The sequence below is a fragment of the Arachis hypogaea genome, chromosome 15, assembly GCF_003086295.3.
Source record: "Arachis hypogaea cultivar Tifrunner chromosome 15, arahy.Tifrunner.gnm2.J5K5, whole genome shotgun sequence".
Taxonomy (NCBI): Eukaryota; Viridiplantae; Streptophyta; class Magnoliopsida; order Fabales; family Fabaceae; genus Arachis; species Arachis hypogaea.
Window position 1 is genome coordinate 116,983,573 of NC_092050.1, and position 20,909 is coordinate 117,004,481.

General features: G+C 33.4%; 1 protein-coding gene across 1 annotated transcript; it reads left to right on the forward strand.

The window, feature by feature from the left end:
- Positions 1-1,022: 1,022 nt before the first annotated feature.
- LOC112750519 (protein CHUP1, chloroplastic) lies at positions 1,023-7,258 on the forward strand. Its single transcript, XM_025799280.3, has 9 exons — positions 1,023-1,686; positions 1,817-1,884; positions 2,140-2,859; positions 3,543-4,874; positions 4,973-5,104; positions 5,400-5,581; positions 5,658-5,769; positions 6,401-6,544; positions 6,981-7,258. Exons 1-9 carry the CDS (start codon positions 1,602-1,604, stop codon positions 7,089-7,091), a joined length of 2,886 nt encoding a protein of 961 aa, XP_025655065.1. The 5' UTR covers positions 1,023-1,601; the 3' UTR covers positions 7,092-7,258.
- The last annotated feature ends 13,651 nt before the right edge of the window (positions 7,259-20,909 follow it).

Sequence of the window (20,909 nt, forward strand, 5' to 3'; positions counted from 1 at the left end):
TTTATACACAAAAAATAGCTATTAAATTAACTATTATAATCATGATATATTTGTGAATAAATATATGTATTATTTAACTTATTTTTAATTTATATGTGATATTATTATTATTATTATTATTATTATTATTATTATTTCAGTTTTAAATACATACTCCTTAAACAACTGAGCAACCACAACCAAGAAATGTTAGTTCAAGAGAAATGCCAAAAAGATTAACAATGTGATGTGGACTTGGGAAGAAACATAATAATGGAACGGGCACTTTTCCTTTTGCATTCTTTTTCTTTCTTGCCAATGTCCAATAGCTTCCATTTGCTTTAGTCCACCGAGTAAAACTTCACGCTTTACTTTACTTGATCATATCTTGGTTTCTGTATTTAGCTTTTCTATCCTCAATTCTTATTTCTTTTCAGTTAAAACCCAATTAGACCTTGCCGATAAGCTGCTGGACCCACCTGTTCCGAAAATAAATAAGAAAACTTCTATTCTATTCCCATTAATCAGACAAATAGAAGTCCCTTGATTATGAGATTTTATTTGTGGGTCCTCTGTCAAGTGTAAGAACACAAAAGCTTTCTATTAGATTTTATTTTGTCATAACGTCTTTTATATCTTTGTTTTTATGGAAACAAAGAAAATAATTATTGAGAGCCAAAGTTATTATTTATATTCAATGTTTTTACAAATAAATTATACACTTAAATTTATTCATTAATGAAAATGCATAATACATATATAGTTATTAGAGCCTGTTTCTGATTTTGTTTTCAGACACAGACTGATGACTACTTGATCAATTTGATAGATTGAATGGTTAAAATTCAGACACATCAAATTATTATCATTCTTATTATTCGGTATAAGACATCCCAATTAACTAATGAAATTTTAACAAAATAAAATACTAAATAACAAAAAATCCAATAAATAAAATTAATTATCAATAATATGTAAATGCATGGGAGGATATTGGTTTGAAAAATATACAATATCAATCATGTGTGAATGCTGCATTAAATGATGTACAGAAACAGAACAACACATTTCTCATTATAGTACTAATTCAGTAATATCTTAGAAAAAATAAAAAAAAAATACTAAAGTAGAATTAACCTTAAAATCAAGAATTATGGAATAAGCAAACCACCAAATAACAAAGCCACTGCGGAACATGTCTGTATTTCTAATTTTACTGTCACTAGTCGTTTTCAGTCTTGTTCTTCTGCCTGGCTTTAACTATGAATATTCCTTTTGAGAAAAAAATAAACATTAAAATATGTATATATATGTATATATTTGTCAATTTATTGGGACTAACATTGGCCTCTAGTTATTGGTGGTTGCTGTTTCTCTTAGGAAGTTTCATAAACCTGATAAGATGATAAACCCAATTGTGTGTATCTGCCATTGAAATATTATTCATATAAATGAATCTTCTAAACATGGGTTGGGCTTAACTTAATTCTCTATCATATAATGGTTTGAAAATTTCAGTTATGGAGGTTCTGGAAAATGGGTGGTGGAGGGTGGTTCTTGAAATGGGTTTCGTGTTTAAACTATCGATGCAAAATTAAGGTATTTCAAACAGCTAAAGATTCATGATAGTAAGGTTAGGACTTGTAGTTGCTGCTTCACTTGCAGCATATACAGTTAAGCAGCTGAATGTTAAAGGCTCAAAATCAGGTACTTGATTTTCTTATTCACTAATTTTTTTTTTTCACTTTTAAATAATAATATTTTGGGATTCATGATTCATATTTGTTGCCAGTCGAATTTAGGATTATAAGATTGACCCTATGAGTTAATATCTCAGAACATGGTGAAGCAAGAAGTAGAAAGCGTCCAGGTGAGGGCAAAGAAGCAGAGCTCGATAAGAAGGATGTAAGTTTGTAAAGAAGAACATCATCATGTTTTTAATTGAAAATAATCAATCTTATATTAATGAAATGATAATAACTTTTTAAAAAATTAGTGTAGTTTTCTTGGATTAGTTAAACAGAATAGACTAATTAAAAAACGGAATCAAGTGTATTTTTTTATTAATGCACTCTCTTTCATGTTCATATCAATTGGCCAAATAAGAACTTTCCTTATCTTTGTTAACTTTGTTTCTTTGGATGTGGTTTTTTTAAAAAGGAGGAGGAAGAGGAGAAAGAGGAGGTTAAGCGAATCAGCAGCATAATTAACAGAGCTAACGACTTCGAAGATGATATTTTACCAGAATTTGAACATCTCCTATCGGGAGAGATCGAGTTTCCCGTACGAGGCGAGAAAGACACAGTTTATGAACTAGAGATGGCGAACAATGCGAGCGAGCTAGATCGGTTGCGAATGCTTGTTAAGGAATTGGAGGAGAGAGAAGTGAAACTCGAAGGAGAGTTGCTCGAATACTATGGACTGAAGGAACAAGAATCGGATATCGTCGAGTTACAAAGGCAGCTGAAGATCAAGACAGTAGAAATCGATATGCTCAATATTAAGATCAATTCATTGCAGGCAGAGAGAAAGAAGCTTCAAGAAGAGCTTGCGAATGGAGGAAGCTCGGCGAAAAGAGAACTCGAGGTAGCGAGAAACAAAATCAAGGAGCTACAGAGGCAGATGCAGCTTGAAGCTAACCAAACAAAAGGACAGTTGCTGTTGCTTAAGCAGCAAGTTTCTGGTCTTCAGCTGAAAGAAGAAGACGCGGTGAGAAAAGATGCAGAAATTGAGAAGAAACTCAAAGCTGCGAACGATTTAGAGGTCCAAGTGGTGGAGCTTAAGAGAAGAAACAAAGAGCTTCAACATGAGAAGCGAGAATTGACCGTTAAACTCAATACGGCCGAATCCAAAGTCGCTGAGCTCTCGACTATGACAGAGGTTAGAGTCCTAAAGATACAGCTTCATATTTTTGAAGCTTTGAATCACCAAAACCTAAGAACTCCCAGCTGAAAGCACCCGAAATATCAATGAAAATCAATCATGCACAATTACATGTCTGTTTTGTTTGTGTTGTCTTGAACTATGCCCCTTACAGAAAATCAATACTGGTGTGTCACGTCAAATAGTGGTGGGTATGTATACGCTAAAATCAACTACCAAATCTACCACTCATGTAGAATATGTGTTGAAATACAAAATATTACATTGAAAATGAGTTAAACAACACATGTTATAACTGATTTGGTAGCTGAATTTTAGTATACACATATCATTTTTGTAGATTAAAATAGCCATTTTTTTATTTTACTGGACCAAAAGCACAAAATGAAAATATAGGAACCAAAATATAAAAGAAATAATAGTTAAGCCAAAATGTAATGTTTAAATTCATTTCTTCCTTCTGCACTTTATTGGACTATGTTTCATCAATGTTGATCTTATTATTTAACGAAACATATAATATTTCAGAAGAAAGTTCCTTTGAAAAGCTATGTAAATTCGTTGAAATCTTCTATTGTGAAGGTTGCATAAGTGTTTCGTGAAAATGTTGAATTAAATCGAATATGTTTTAGTCGTTTTTATGATGAGTGTAACCTTATTTTCAAGAACGTTACCTGCAGAGTGAAATGGTGGCCAAGGTAAAAGAAGAGGTGAACAAAGTGAGGCATGCAAATGAAGATCTTCTAAAGCAAGTAGAAGGACTTCAGATAAATAGGTTCAGTGAAGTAGAAGAGCTGGTATACCTTCGTTGGGTTAACGCGTGCTTGAGATATGAGCTCAGGAACTATCAAGCACCCCAAGGAAAAGTATCGGCTCGCGACCTCAGCAAAAGCCTCAGCCCGAAATCACAAGAGAAGGCTAAGCAGCTAATGCTAGAATACGCCGGCGGATCAGAACGCGGCCAAGGCGACACTGATCTAGACAGCAACTTCTCCCATCCTTCTTCCCCAGGAAGCGAAGATTTCGACAACACCTCAATTGATAGCTCTACTAGCAAATATAGTAGCCTTAGCAAGAAAGCTGGCTTGATGCAGAAGTTGAAGAAATGGGGTAAGACCAAAGATGATAGTAGTACTCTTTCCTCGCCGGCTCGATCTCTTTCGGAAAATTCTCCAAGAAGGATGAGTATGGGAGTTAAGCCGAGGGGTCCGCTGGAGAGCTTGATGTTGCGAAACGCAGGCGATAGTGTAGCCATCACTACATTTGGGCTAAGGGATCAGGAAAATAATCCTGATTCTCCTGGAACTCCAAACAATAATGATTCCCTGAATTCTGTTGCAACGTCATTCCAGTTGATGTCTAAGTCAGTAGTTGAGGGATCAATGGAGGAGAAGTATCCGGCGTATAAAGACCGGCACAAATTGGCGTTAGCCAGGGAGAAACAGATCAAAGAAAAAGCTGACAAAGCAAGAGCACAAAAATTTGGCGATAACTCAAGTTTGAGTGGTATGAGCAAAGAGAGGTCTATAACTCTGCCACCGAAACTAACTCAAATAAAGGAGAAGACAATTGTTGCTGGCAGTACCAATGATCAATCTGAAGATGGTAAGAGCGTTGACACACAAAGCATTAGCAAGATGAAGCTTGCAGAGATTGAGAAAAGGCCTACTAGGATACCTCGGCCACCTCCTAAACCAGCCTGTCGTCTTCCGAGTGGCACAAAGCTGACTCCTTCTAACGGAGTACCATCTGCTCCGCCTCTTCCTCCTCCTCCTCCAGGTGCTCCACTGCCACCACCGCCACCTCCTCCACCAGGAAGCATATCGAGAGGAGCAATGGATGGCGACAAAGTTCACCGAGCTCCAGAGCTAGTCGAATTTTATCAAACATTAATGAAAAGAGAGGCAAAGAAGGATACTTCATCACTGTTAGCTTCTTCAACAAGTAATGCGTCTGATGCAAGGAGCAACATGATTGGTGAAATTGAGAACAGATCATCATTCCTCTTAGCTGTATGTTCAAGGATTGTTTCTTTTAAATTTTTAATCTCTTTTGCTACTTTCTTATTGAAGTCAGAACAGATTTTGAAATTTTGTTTTTTGGGATATAGGTCAAAGCTGATGTAGAATCGCAAGGTGATTTTGTCATGTCCTTGGCAACTGAAGTTCGAGCAGCATCGTTTTCCGAAATCGAAGACCTTGTTGCCTTTGTGAACTGGCTAGATGAGGAACTTTCCTTCCTGGTATACATATAATGTGTCATTGCAGCATCAAGAATTAATAGAGAAAGTACAAGGAACAACTTCTTGTTAGCCGATATTAATCAACTTTAGGTTTAGGTTTATAATTTAGGATTTAGAGTTTAGAATTTAAGATTAACAAAATAATTATAAAAAAATTGGCTAATTTTGGCGGAAAAAAGTCGGTTCTCTATCATTACTCGAATTAATATTAGGCCCCGTAAAACCACTACATGGAAATAATCATGCAGCATGATATATCACTTTCTTATTAACTCTTTTTATGTGTTATGCCAAGGTTGATGAACGAGCTGTGCTGAAGCACTTTGATTGGCCTGAAGGGAAAGCCGATGCACTAAGGGAAGCAGCATTTGAATATCAGGATCTGATGAAATTGGAGAATAAAGTCTCAACCTTTGTCGATGATCCCAAACTCTCGTGCGAAGCGGCTCTAAAGAAGATGTATTCTTTGCTTGAGAAGTATGCATCTTTCTGAGATGAATCAATTCAAATCAATCTTGCTTGAAAACTGAATGTTTTGTTATTGTCCCTTCAGAGTTGAACAAAGTGTATATGCACTCTTACGCACAAGAGATATGGCTATTTCGCGGTACAGGGAATTTGGTATCCCTGTAAACTGGCTCATGGATTCTGGAGTGGTGGGCAAGGTATGTTAGCTAGTCTCTGTTGTAGTTCACAGTTCATGCAATATGTAGGGTTGCAATGTGCACATTGCTATTATAGTTAGGGTTATGCTAGCTAACTAATAATTATTTTAAATCAATCAAATAAAAATATACTATACTTTTAAATTATTCATTTAAATTTTAATATTAGAATAATCATTCGTACACCTAGTAAAGTGAATATCCAATATATCTATTGTTCACATTGTTTAATATATTTATGGAATACATTGCAAGTGTAGCCGTATACAGATTTGCACTATCCGCATAATATTAATCTACCAAAAATAAATAATTAACACATAGGTACATAGATCCTTTTCAACAAAAATAATATTTGGAAGCTATAATTTGGGTGCCATAACTTACTTTTATTTTGACATTTTTTAATGCATTCATTTTTTTTATTTTATATTTTTAATTATTATTAAAATAAATAAATAATTTTAGATATAATAAATATATAATTATAGATATTACATATAAAAAATTATAAATATTAAATTAAAAAAATAAATTTGTATTATTATCTTTTTATTATTATTTTTAAATTAATTTCTTGGTTTGATGGTCGTTTGACACATAACTTAAGTGATAAACATCACATTTGCAGATCAAGCTTTCTTCAGTGCAATTGGCAAAGAAGTACATGAAACGTGTGGCGTCAGAGCTTGATATATTATCTGGACCTGAGAAGGAACCAACAAGAGAGTTTTTGGTACTGCAAGGTGTTCGTTTTGCTTTCCGTGTCCATCAGGTAATCATAGCTTATTTTGTTTCCGTGTTTGTTACTTTGTTTACAACTTTACATGTGCTGAAGAGGTTTATTACATATCGATCAACCTTCTCTAAAATATGAAAATTAATAAAATAAAAAAAATAAGAGTCTAATTATTTTCAAATAAAAATATTAGATTTAATAGATAATATAAATTATAAATTTAATAATAATTAATTTTTATTTTATTATTTTAGAGCATCTTTTTTATTACATACACATTTTTCGTTTAAATAGGTGTCAAATTTTAAAAAAAAAATCTAATAAACTTCTGTTTAATTTACAGGATAAAAATAAACATGTTCTGATTATCGTACTTATTACTTTTGGCTAAAAAAATTATTCAATATTATCGATTGAAAACAGAATAAATTGAAAACCAGAAAATAACAGTGGTGGGGAAACTCTATTTCAGTTTGCAGGTGGCTTCGATGCAGAGAGCATGAAGGCGTTTGAGGACCTCAGGAGTCGCATCCATACACCTCAAGCAGGTGAAGATATTAAACCAGAAACACAGGATTCTTAGCCCCCATCAGTAGCTGCTTCTCTTACAAAGTTACAAGTGTGACCTTTTAAGCTTTGTATATTTCATTTTTTTTTCATTTTCACTAGCGATTATACGTATTGGATATTATACTACAAGGACAATAATAATAATAGTAAAGTATCGGTACTCAATACTTTTGCCTAAAATCAAAATCTTCTTCGATATCTTTTATTTTCAAAATTTTTCTTCACATTTAATAAATTTTAAGATGGTCATTCTCCTAAGAATTTTAATTTCATGACAAATTTACTCTCGAGAGAAATGATAATTACAAAATTTTTAAAACAGATCTCCCAACACGCTAACCCCACCCTATTCCCGTCGCCCAAATCACCGCAATTCCAACCCAAACGACCAAATCTAACCCATCAACCCAAAACTATTAGTTAATAATACTCAAACAGATGACGAATTGAATAATAAAATCAATAATAAATTTTCTGCCAAAGGAAACATACTTTAATTGTCTATGAACTTATAAATAAACTTTAAGCGTTTAAACCACGAACAAATAATTTTTGCACCACTTGAAATAGAGATAGCTTAACTGAAATACACAAATAAATTTGTACTAATATATTTTAAGAGTTTGCAAACAAATTCTAAGCAGTTATATGAAATTGTAATTTAATTTTCACATTACAAAAAAAATAAGCTTTTGTCACACTTTAAATGTGTCAAAAAGTGAGAAAAAAATATAGCCACAGCTTGTGGCTACGATTTTTTAGCTACCGCCACATTGCAAGGGTCACATATGTGAGTGTGTCGGTTTTTCTATTGGCACGCTTTTATTGAGCTATGCCCATGTTTACTTTGTTGCCTCACCATTAACTATTGCCACACTTTAAAAGTGTAGCTTTATGTATAATCCTATAGTAACGTTTTCTAAACATGTTTTCTGATGGACATACAACTACACTTTCTTAAACGTATTTAAATTTGAACTATGGCCATACTTCTTAATTCGTGTGCCTATATAAACTTATTACCATGCTTTTAAAGCGTGGCTATATTCTTATCAAATTAAAAAAAATTGTTTTAGATATTTTTTTTTTAGATTTTTCTAACACAAAATAAACCTGTTTCCATACAAAATAAATATAAATTTAATCAAGACAAACTTTCATCTAATTTTCAGTTGAAATCAAACTTGTATTAGAACATTAATAGTATTTCAAAAAATAAACAAGTTCATCATGTTATCAAACTAAAAGAAAAGTACTAAAAACAACAAAGTCAATTCAAAACATAAACACAAGTGTATTGATACATCATGTTCAACCATCCTAAAAAATCAGCTATAATCTTTTGTCATCTTCATCCTCGTCATCATCATAGCCCTCATCCAACTCATCCAAAACATATTGAACACACACTGCAAAAGAATAAAAAAAAAAGAACATGACATCAAGGAACACATATTCACGATAACATTATTGTAACACCCTACCACACAGAGTCTTATGCTTAAGTCATAAAATAGAGGTGGTGAGGTATTACGACATCTAAAAGTAAAATTATATATATATAATTGAAAAAGATTTATATCTAGGAGCCTTTGAAGGAAAATTAAAACAAAAGCGTTAAACGATAAAGCGCAACACTCACGTCAACGTTAGCGGTAAACGTAAACCGAGGAGGATAAGAATAAAGCAACACTTAATTATATCTAACATAAGAGGAGAGTTCCAAGATACAGATAACTAAGCTTCTGACTTAGCTCGCGAAGTTATAACCGGCCAAAGCATATATATACATATATACATACATTCAAAAGGAACCCAAAAGACCCAAAATATAGTTTACAAAACCTGTTTTCTCCAAATCAACCTCTAAGAGGGACAAGCATCATATACATAAGGGGTGGAGATAATAAGTATCTACATAAGCCAAAAATAAGTCCCAAAATACAAAAGTCTTCGCTGTGAGAAGCTTCCAGCATGCCTCAGCGAGGTGTCTCACGTCCTGCATATGAAAACCACAAAATATGTATGGGATGAGAACCAGAGGTTCTCAGGCATGGTAACAGTGCCCACATCTCTAACATATAATGTCTCGAGAAAGCCGAAGGCGATCCTAGAACTTTTGACATATAATTTAATCTTATAATATAACTAAACCAAAAATAAATTAGGCAACTAACTAGAATCATTTTTTTCAAACACAATTATTACATGCAAGGAAATCCCAATTAGGATTCAGGTACAAGAGATAAACAGGTAGCAAGTAGTTTATGCAATCAATTAGGCATTCCAAACAAAACATACCAAGTAAATACATATATATAGATGCATATGATGCATGCCTGTCTTATGACTGATAAGTCTCATCTGTCGGTTATATAGCCAACCCGACAAGTCCTGGTAGCTAACCATTGGACTTTGCCTTTGTCTCGCATCTCCAAACCTCAATTCATAAACATTCATAATCATATAACACACATTGTTGTATATCCACGGGGCAAGCTCACCGAAGAGGTCTAAGTGTCCGGCCACACTTACGACATAGGATCAGCAGAGTATCGAGTCTCAACCTGGAGCACGTGGTGGCAAGCCACTACTTTCACCCAGGAAAACTCGTATCTCAGATATTTGGAAGTGCAACAATCATATAATCAATCAATAATCATGTATTCATAATCAGCCATAATTCATTATCAATATAGTCATCCGACTCATAACATAAACAGCACTTCCGCCATTATCATCATTAATTCACCTCTTTCTTCATCAATAAGTTACCTTCCTCACAACCCTCATTGTACTTCATTACCCAAAATTCACCTACCAGACTTTGGGTTTTGAAAGTTGGAGAAAGCATTAAAAATAAAAAATCAAGGTTTTGGAAAAACAGGGGCTCGCGTACGTGACCCCCTGCTCGCATACGCGAGGAGCGCAACCCGTAGCGTATTCTCGCGTCGCGTGTCACCTTTCGTGTACGCGTCCTTGTAAGATTTGTACCTCTCGCATATGCGACACACATCTCGCGTACACAAGCTCTTTGGACAGTGTCCAATGGCTGCGTCGCGTGTGTTCCTCGCGTACGCGTGCATAGCAGGAGTTTCAAAAAGCTGCTAAGTCCAGAATCCCTGTTTTGCACACCAAACTTTGATCGCACATAACTTTCTTGTTTTAAAACATTTTTCCTCCGTTCTTCGAGCGGTGTAAACCTCTCGGACCAAATCTTTTTTCTAGACATATTTGACAAAAATCAAAGGTCCGGAGGCCAAGTTATGCTCCGCCAAAGTTGTTCAAAATCATAGTTTTCATTAAACTTTACAAACCTCCACTTTAAAAAACATACCAATTCTAAACATTTTAAAAACCAACCCAAACCTTACCATATCAGCATCAAACACTCCCGACTCATATTTTCAACCTCCTCATTCATCTCACAACTTACCAATCCTCCACTTTCATCAATCTCAACTCAGTATTTCAAGTTCAATGATATTCAAATTCATTAACCATTATGCATATCAATCAACATCATAGACAAATTACATATATCATTAATAAGAGCATCAATCACAACCTCCAAAACCATTAACCATATACCTAATAATCCATCTCAACCAATCAACAACATCAACAATTCGATTTCTACCTTACAGTCACTAGCCTAAGTTTTCATGACACATTATATTTTAGATACGACAAACTGAAACCATACCTTGGGTGATTTCCCGATAAACTCGGAACACCTCAAGGGTTCCCTGCACCACAAGCTATCAACCTCAGCCCCTCACCAATGAACCTAGCTTCCGAAATTGATCTCAAGCTTCCATTTCCTCAAATGAGTTCCAATTTCACCAGTTCGACCTCCAATTTGATTTTTACACCAGCAATATACAATCTAACCCACATATATCACTATAATTAATCCCTAAACTCAAGATCTCAAAAATTCATAAAAGGGTTAGGGTTCTTACCTTTTCCAAATATTATAGGATCACAATCCAACAATCTTCTCAAGTTAGATTGATCCTAAACACATCAAAACATCAAAATCTCAAAACCCCCAAATACTAAATTTTTGAATTGGAGAATAGAGAATAGAAAATGGGAATGTGGTTTCCTCACCTTATTATATACTGAGTTTTGTAGAACTCGATGCTGCGGTCGCGTGGCCACAAACGGTGCGGCACTCAGAGCTCCAGACCAAAAGTTGTTTAAAATTGAAGATCAAGTGAGGGTTTTGTGTTTTGGAAGGTGTTCTTCCCCCTTGCTGAACTTGTTCAGCGTGTTTGCATGAATGAGGAGAGAGAAATGACCTGAGCTCATTTGTTTAAGTGAGTGAGTTGGGCTCCCGGGTTTGGTTTGGGCTCGATTCTACCGGTTCGGTCCGTTTGACCTAATCTTGAACCAAATTTTTTAAAATTAGTGTCAAAATTCTTGTTTTAAGTAACTCTATTACATTAAACTATAAAATTTAATTTTTTTTATTTTCTTAAATAAATATTAATTTGTGAGTTAATTATTTATTAATTATTCGAATTTTACAATTATTACAGCTTGTTTTGTGGGTTCTGAATTTTGACCTTCGAGATGACGAGCCAGGAGAAATAATATGTTTTTCTTTGAACTTGTAGATTCTTCTTGAACAGCCAAGCACCGGTTATTCATATCTTATACACATAGAAAAAGAATAGCCAAATCATGATAAAAAAAAACGTGCACTTAAAATCTCTGTTCTTTTCTAGAAAGCCATTTATATCATACAAAAGCTGATAAGAAGTCCAAATCTTAGTAAAATCACAAAACAAAATACAAAATTAGTTTTCATATACATATTCTACAATAACTAGTGATACAGATTGCTATATTATCAATCCTGTTGGCTTAACAAATTATATTATAGGCAATGTGGCAAGTCTAAATAGTCATAAGTTTAAAGAAAACAAAATGCAAACAATTAAAAGTTTAAAGCAATCTAGAAAAAGCAAGAGACTCACCCTCTCATGTGTTCAGTTCTCCTTGTGGAATATTTTTTCGATACTTTTTACAAGAAAGTTTTTCCTAGTTAGTGAATTGAAATCCTTTTTAGAATAAAGGTCAACAAGAGGAGGGGTGGGGGAAGACTAAATGCTACTTACTGATTTATAATATGTATAATATATTCCAGAATTTCTAAAATAACACAGATGGACAATTATGAAGTCAAACAATAAAAATTTAGAAAGTACTAACATACTACAAGAAGAATGAAATGAAGCATATTTTACAAATAAACATTATCAGATAAAAACGAGGGGTAAACAACAAGGTTCTAAAAATCAGACTAGTCATCGAACAATTCTAATTACTGGTTTATTAGTTCACTAATCTAATCGGTTCAACTGTGATTCAACCAAAATAACTATTTATAATAGATAATAAATAAATTATAAAGAAACACTAAAATAAAAATAGGACAAAATAATTTTCTATATTCAAAAGAATAAGGCCTATTGATACCTAAAAAAGTATATACCCTTATGATTATCAATTTATCATTTAGTTTGTTACTAATCGAAACTTAAGAACAAGCTCCACTATTTTTCCTACAGTTACTATATTGCCTTAACATAAATACTAAAATACACAATGCTCTCTTAATTCCAAATTACACTTGAAAAGTTCAAAATCACACCATGTATTCAAAAGATAAATAAATAAATAAGGTAATTATATTCTACTACACTATAGAAGCCTAAACAGGAATGATTAAAATAAAAGTTAAGATCAAAATGGTGCTACCTAAAACCATCAAATACTGCTAAAATTGACATCAGGATGTGTAGCATCATGTAATTCACTCAACTAAATCCTATTGAAGAAAACTTGAAAGTTGAAACCAAATGATAGTCCAATATAATGCTGCTCAATGTAGCTAGACTGATACAGAAAAGTCACAGTTTAACAAATCATTATATCAAAAGACACATCATTAGACATGTACAATTCTGATAAACCACTATTTTATGGTTTATCTTGTGCTCAATTGAGTAGTTTTATCAAGTCTTTACACACTTATTCATACAGATTACATGATTTTACAATTCCTTCCTAGTTTTGTTCCATAATTGAAATCTTGCTTCCTAAGCCTTTAAATTGTGTATTTTAATTTCTCTTTTTTTTTTCATTCGATGCCGTGATCTGTGCGTTAAGTGTTTTCAGGCTTATTAGGGCAGGAATGGCTTACAGGATGGAGAGGAAGCTTGCAAAAATAGAAGAAGCACAAGAAATAAAGGAGACAACCAGCGAGCAGCGACGTGCACGCATGGCTCACGCGTACGCGTGACATGCGCTACCTGCAGAATTCGCAGAAAATGCTAGGGCGATTTTGGTCCGAGTTTGGACCCAGTTTCCGGTCCAGAAACACAGACTAGAGCCAGGGGACAAGCAGAGACTCAAGACATTCTCATTCGCATAGTTTTTAGTTTTAGATTGGAATCTTAGAGAGAAATCACACTTCCTCTAGGTTTTCTTTACATTCATAGATTTTTAGTTTAATGCTTTTGCTTTGGATATTGAGAAGAGTCACTACATCCGTTGAAGTTGCTATTCTAGTTTGTTTTCTTATTTCTTTACTCTTTTAATTGCCCATTAACCCTGTTCAGATAAGTATGTTTATGATTTGGAATTTATTAATGCAAAGTACTATTTTTACCTTTAATTAATTTTCAGTTATTATTTACTTTATCATGTCTTCTTTTTATTCCCTTTAAAAGGAAACCCTTGAGTTGGAAGACTCAAGTATTAATTTTGATTGGAAGTTGTTAGCTAACTTTCTGGTCTCTGACTCTAATCCTTCCTTAGGAGAGGATTAGGACTTGGGATTCAGAGTTGGTTAGTTAGTTGCTTGACTCTCCTTTATTCAGTAAAGGATAACTAAGTAGAACAATAACCTTTTACTATTACACTTGGGAAAATCCAACAAGGATAGAACTTCCAATTAATCTTCTCCCGGTCAAGGCTTTTATTTGATTATATAAATTCTCTTGTTAATTTTTATTGCCTTAAATTACAATCATTTAATTTTCTGTTCTCCAACTCTTAAAAATTCTCGAAAAATTCCTGACTAATAAAATAGCACTCTTTTATCAACTCGTTGGGAGACGACATGGGATTCCTACTCTCACTATTTTTATTCTAATTTTGTGACAAGCCTTTCTAAATTGATAAGCGAATTTTCGTCGGTTAAGAACTGGGATTCCTACTCTCACTATCCTTCTCTAATTTAATTTTTTTTTGGAATACCAAAATGCTCTTGGCATAATCCTCACCCCCTCTCTCTCACCCTCTCCTCTTCACACTACCAGATAAAAATGTCATCCAACCCTCTTCTCACCACCACAACCCCTTGTAGAAATAATCAAGAGCATAGTGGAGGATTAGCCGCTAAATTATTATCCACAGATGTATTATCATCATAAAATGCTTCTCGGTTGATATTATTATCAACAACTGAAATCAATAAATAATCAAGACAGTTATAATCTAAGTATAATTAAATCACAACACAGTAAAACATAACACAAAAAAACCACCAGCACATCACTAATTAGTAATCACATGACATTCAATAATCAATAATCAATAAATTAAAATCACAACACACAAAACATTAGCACAGCAGAACCAAAGCTAATTAATAATCAATAATTGTTCAATAAAAATTAAGAATACAAAACATCTATAATAGTCATTCAACGATTCAAAAAGACAGAAATAAAACATAAAAACAAAAAAATAAAGAACAAGTGATACGTGGTCAGGAGAGTATTTTTGTCCTTTTAGAGCTATGGGATAGAATGGTAATCTTGTCATGTTCAAAGATTTTAATACTAGAAGAATTATACCATGCCAGTCTTAGACATCAAGAAGACTAAGAGTCCGTCTCAAAAAACAGTGGTGCTGAAATGGCGACAACTCATAAGGCCCACTGGGCTAAGTCAAGATAAAAAGAAGCCCAATAATACTTTTCAAATTCAGTGGGAGGCATAAATTACTATTAATTTTTGAATTTATTAGGCCTTTATTTTGATTTGTTCTACTGTTAGAGTTTGTTGGAAGATTTGACTTACTTCTGATTTGCTTAGTAGTATTTTTAAGGATTTTAAATTGAAATCAAATCTGATCTAATCTAAAAAGATCAAATCTAATTTAAATTAGTCATCATATCTTTAGGATTTTAAATTTAAATCAAATCTGATATAATCCAATAAGATCAAATCTGATTTAAATTAGTTATCTTATCTTTATAAGATTTAAATTAAGTTATCTTATATTATCTTTTAGTTAGTTTGTTAGGGGCCTATTTAAACACCTTTGGTGAGATAATTTACACAACTTTGATGAATAAAATTTTCAGTTACTTTATGCACATTTTTTTAGTGTGATTAAATGAAGTGAGTGATTTGCTTCACCTATTGCATGAAGAAGATTGAAGGATCCAACACTAAGGGAATTCTGTGTGTTAGTCTCTTTCAATTTTCATCCCTTTAATCTAGGTTGTCAAGGACAGGTTCTTTGAAGGTCTAGTAGGGAATTCCTTCTGGTGACCTAAGTTGCTAAGAACAGGTTTCTTAGAGGTCTAATAGAAAAACCCTTATCTATCCTTTATGTTTCCGCTGTATCTTTTGGGGTATGTCCTTTTGTGTCATTCTTTTCTTATTCTCGTTCCAACCTTTCTGCTGGGACTTTAATGCTTCGTCTTTATTAAACTCCCTAAACCCTCAATAACCCCTTATCATCTAGTATAAATTACAGGTCGTAGGTAAATTCTTATTTATCTACACATTCTATGGGTCTTGTTTAATATCTTTATTTTTCTCTTTAATTTCTATAAATTTACTTCAAAGTCCAAAAAGAAAACGAATTTTCTTATTTATTTTTGCATTTCTGCAATTATTATATCTTAAAGTCAAGGTCTATAAAAAAACGTAAAAAAAAGACTTAAAAAAGTAAAAAAAAAAACAAAAATTCATCTTTAAATTTTGGTTATACAATTACGCCAGCATCTGCTACACAAAAAAAAACATCAATTTTTTCAGTGATGTTTTACCTTTCCAAATTTTCTTTGGGTTCTAATTAGGATTCAATTTTTCTAGTTTCTGTCATCTTAGTATTGCTTATTCTTTTTCTTCCTTTGTTACATACTTTGGTTATCTTCTTGTCAAGTTGAATATCTCTATCATTCAGATTATCTTAGTTTGGTGTCTCAATTTTTTATTTTCTGAATTGCAACTTATTAAAACAATCCAAGAGTGAAAAAAAGCAAGAGTAGTACGCTTAACAGAGGATAAAAGTCACATATTGAGTGTAAAGTGTCCTACTCTGAATGATATACGTGAGAAGAGTGATGTGAGGTCTTTTCTTTCATAGGTTCTTCAGTGATAGCTAATGATAAAGTGACCCCCGATCCATAACTGACTTTCCGCATCAACGCAATCAATGGCGTACTAGAAAGGATTGAATAATGTCTTAATGACATGGCTTCAAGACTTAATTCTTTATCCTCTAGTCGACAACTGCGGTCCCGAGAATCTATTCATAATCATTCTGTGGAGTATGCGAAAGAGGCTACACCCAGATCCCGGCGTCATAGACAACAGGAAGATGTTGATAGTAAGATCAATGCTATCATAATGCGCATCCCAGAATTTAAGGGTAAAAGTGACCCTGAGGCTTACCTGGAATGGGAATGGAAGATGGAGCTCATATTTCAATGTCACAACTACTCTGAGGTGAAAAAGGTAAGACTAGTGACTGTAGAATTCTATATTATGCCCTTGTCTGGTGGACTGAGTTAGACAAAAATAGAAGACGGATTGAAAAATGACCAATTCAATCTTGGGAGAAGATGAAGAAAATCACGAGGAATCGATTTGTGCCATTATCATTCCACAATGAGTTTCTTGAATAACTTCATAAGTTGAAATAAGGTTCCAAATTAGTAATGGAGTACCTCAATGAGTTGATGTCTTTTGGAACCAAGGCTAATATTACAAAGTGTCCTGATGTTCTTGAGATGCTTTCTTATTGGACTAAATAAAGACATTGTAGATAATGTCAAACTTTACCATTGCACAACCATGGAGGATTTAGTCAATGTTGCAATTGAGTTGGAGCAGATGAAGAAAAATATTATGGATCGACATAAGAAGACAAGTTTTCCTAAGCGTATCTCTCATTCTTCTTCTAAGCCAGTGACAGAAGAATTTATTGAGTATGCTGTAGAGGGTGATGTGTACTTGGAGAATCCAAAAGTGCAGAATTTCTCAAGTGGGTCATTAGGATGTGAGGAATTTACAAATCAAGAGAGAAAAGAAATAGAGAAAGAGAGTGAGTGTTTGAGTGAAAATGATCAATGTTTAATTGAAAGCGAGAGTTTTGAGAGAAAAGATGAGAATAGTGAGAGAGAGGAGTCAATGAGCGACAAAGACACTGAGAGCAATAAGCATACTTGTGAGAGAGATCTAGAAAGTTCTAGCTTAGTGATGAACGGATTCTTGACAGTTTAGAATTCCTCAATGAATTCTAAACCAACAATAATCCTTTCATATAAAAAATTTAGTTGTCACTAAAACAAACCCAATAAAATTAAACCGAAGTATTTAAACCCCGGGTCATCTCTCAAGGAATTGCATGGAGGTGTGTTACTTATAATTGGTTATGAGATTCTATCTTTTTGGGTTTTTGAAAGGTTGAACAAGGAATGTAAATGATAAGAAAATAAACTAATAATTAAGAAAACTCTTGGCAAGGTATGAGAACTAGAAGTCCTATCCTAGCTATCCTTATCAATTGTGACATCAATTGTCCATTGCTCCCACTTAGTTAACCTCTAACTATGAAGGAAAGTCAAGTGGATAAATTAATTTGATTCCTCAAGTCCTAGCCAACTCCTAAGGAAAGACTAGCTTTAGAGGGATCCAAATCAACTAGCAACTTTCAATTATCAATCGACAAGGGAGTTTGATAACTCAAGAGTCTCCAATTACTCAATCTAAGCTAAGAACATAAAAAGCTAATTTAAAATCCAACCAAGCATTTTATCAAATACTTGGAAGGCACAACATAAAAGCATAGAATAACAATAAGAGATAATAAAATCCAAACAACCAATTGAAACAATCAATAACATAAATTGAAGAAAGTAATCATAAATATGAAATACCTCAAATTGCATTAAATAGAAAATCAAATCTAACATGAGAATTCATAAACTAAATTGTAAAATAAACGAATCAATAAGAGAAATAAATAAACTAGAAAGCTAGAATAAATAAAAGTAGAAGAGAAAACTAAACTAAATTAAACTAAGATAGAAATTTGAAATTGAGAAGAACTAAAAGGGACCCTAAAACCCAGAGAGAGGAGAGAGCCTCTCTCTCTAGAAAACTACATCTAAAACCTAAAATTATGTGAATGAATGTTGTATGAATGAATGCATGATTCTCTCACTCTGCAGCCTCTAATATGTGTTTTTTGGGACGAAAACTGGGTCCAAAACCAGCCCAAAATCGCCCCCAGCATTTTCTACAATTTCTGCACGTGGCGCACGTCACGCGTACGCATTGCTGAACTTCCGCAAGGTCACGCGTACGCGTCATGCACGCGTGCACGTCACCTAACAGCATGGCAACTATGACAAATTGCATATCATTTTGAAGCCCCAGATGCTAGCTTTCCAACGCAACTAGAACTGTCTCATTCGGACCTCTGTAGCTCAAGTTATGGTCGATTTAGTACGAAGAGGTCAGGGTTGACAACTTAGCAATTTCTTTAATTTCTTGTATTCCTTCCATTTTTACATGCTTCCTTTCCATCCTCTAAGTCATTCCTGTCCTATAAACCCTGAAATCACTTAACACACATATCAAGTCATCGAATGGTAATAAGAGAGGATTAAACATAGCAAATTTAAGGCCAAAGAAGCATGTTTTCAATCATAGCACAAAATTAGGAAGGAAAATGTAAACCATGCGAATTCTATGAATAAGTGTGAGAATAGTGGATAAAATCCACTCAATTAAGCACAAAATGTACCACGAAATAGTGGTGCATCACTTAGACAAGAGTACATTATTATCATTGAATTCCAAAGATTCTTTAATTTCTCATATATCTAACCATGAAATTCCTAGTGTTTTTATGTCAACTTTTCAAGGTTTTGTAGATTCATTGATCAATTATGGAGGCATTAATATGAAAGAAAAGGAAGAAAGACAACTAATTGCAGACTTTGGACAAGGTAATGAGAACTTGATTGCTAATGAATTGTCCATGAGGTATGATTTAATCACAACTCTTACTCCTAAATTCTTAGTATTTGATTATGTGAAGAATTTTTATGCAACTAAATCTTATTTTTGTTCTATATCTGTTGCTTGTGAAGATATTGATTTAAAGTGCCATAGTAGAATAAAAAGAATCTCAGATATGTTATCTATATATTTTTATTGGCCTCATAAACGTAGGAGTATAGATAGAATTTATTCTGGTTTTATTGTATCTAAGAAAGTTGAATCTCAAGCTTTCTTAAATATGTTGTGCATTCCTTTGCTTATTTCTACTCATACCTGGATTGATATTTCTATGGATTTTTTACTTGGGTTGCCTAGGGTTAGAAAACGTACACGTATCAGTAATTTTTCAGTGGATAGATTTAATATGATGATATTTCTAATTGCAAGTAAAAATATTAAAGATGCCACACACATTACTGGGTTGTTTCCCAAAGAGTTTGTGCTAATTTATGCTAGTTGTTTGGATGAGCATATCTTTCATGTTAAGTCTGTTTTGGATAATTCTGTACGAGATATTGAGTGTCCTCATAACTCTGATATTTATAACTCTGTTGGTTCTTATCCTTGTAAATCTTTGAATGTGTTTCAATCTTTGACTATTTTGAAGTTCTTATTTTTACCCTTGAGTAATGGTGTTACTTTAGATAGTGAAAGTATGGTTGGAAAGATTGAACTTACACACATGAGGGACATAGCCACAATTCAGTGGATAGAGAAGAGCCATCAAACCATGGTATTTGAACCCAGAGATTGGTTTGAATTTCTTGGAGGGAAGAAGAGCTTCTCATTCGCAGTAAAACAACATCGAGTGTTGGGGATTATCAAGGACAATTCCAGCAAGCATAACTTCCTTGGTAGGTATGATAATCCACCTGTGTTTAGCATCTCTAATTTTTCTCCTTTTGGTAAATATGCAGATTCAAGGACGAATCTTTTTGAAGAGGAAGAGGATGATACGTGGTCATGAGGGCATTTTTGTCCTTTTAGAACTAAAGAACATAATGGTAATCTCGTCACGTTCAAAGATTTGAATACTAGAAGAATTATACCATGTCGGTCTTAGACATCAAGAAGACCAAGAGTCCATCTCAAAAAATAGTGGTGCTAAAATGGCGACAACTCATAAGGCCCATTAGGCTAAGTCAGGATAACAAGAAGCCCAATAATGTTTTCCAAATTCAATGGGAGGCATAAATTACTATTAATTTTCAAATTTATTAGGCTTTTATTTTAATTTGTTCTGCTATTAGAGTTTGTTGAAAGATTTGACTTCTGATTTCCTTAGTAGTATTTTTAGGAATTTTAAATTTAAATCAAATCTGATCTAATATAATAAGATAAAATCTAATTTAAATTAGTTATCATATCTTTAGGATTTTAAATTTAAATCAAATCAAATTTAATCCAATAAGATAAAATCTTATTTAAATTAATTATCTTATCTTTAGAAGATTTAAATGAAGTTTTCTTATCTTATCTTTTAGTTAGTTTGTTAGGGCCTA

Bases quoted from the DNA above. Each gene is read 5' to 3' on its own strand.
- LOC112750519 (XM_025799280.3), top strand. From the start codon at position 1,602: ATGATAGTAAGGTTAGGACTTGTAGTTGCTGCTTCACTTGCAGCATAT. The intron at 1,687-1,816 runs GTACTTGATTTT...TTAATATCTCAG, and splicing joins TGTTAAAGGCTCAAAATCAG to AACATGGTGAAGCAAGAAGT. The intron at 1,885-2,139 runs GTAAGTTTGTAA...TTTTTTAAAAAG, and splicing joins CAGAGCTCGATAAGAAGGAT to GAGGAGGAAGAGGAGAAAGA.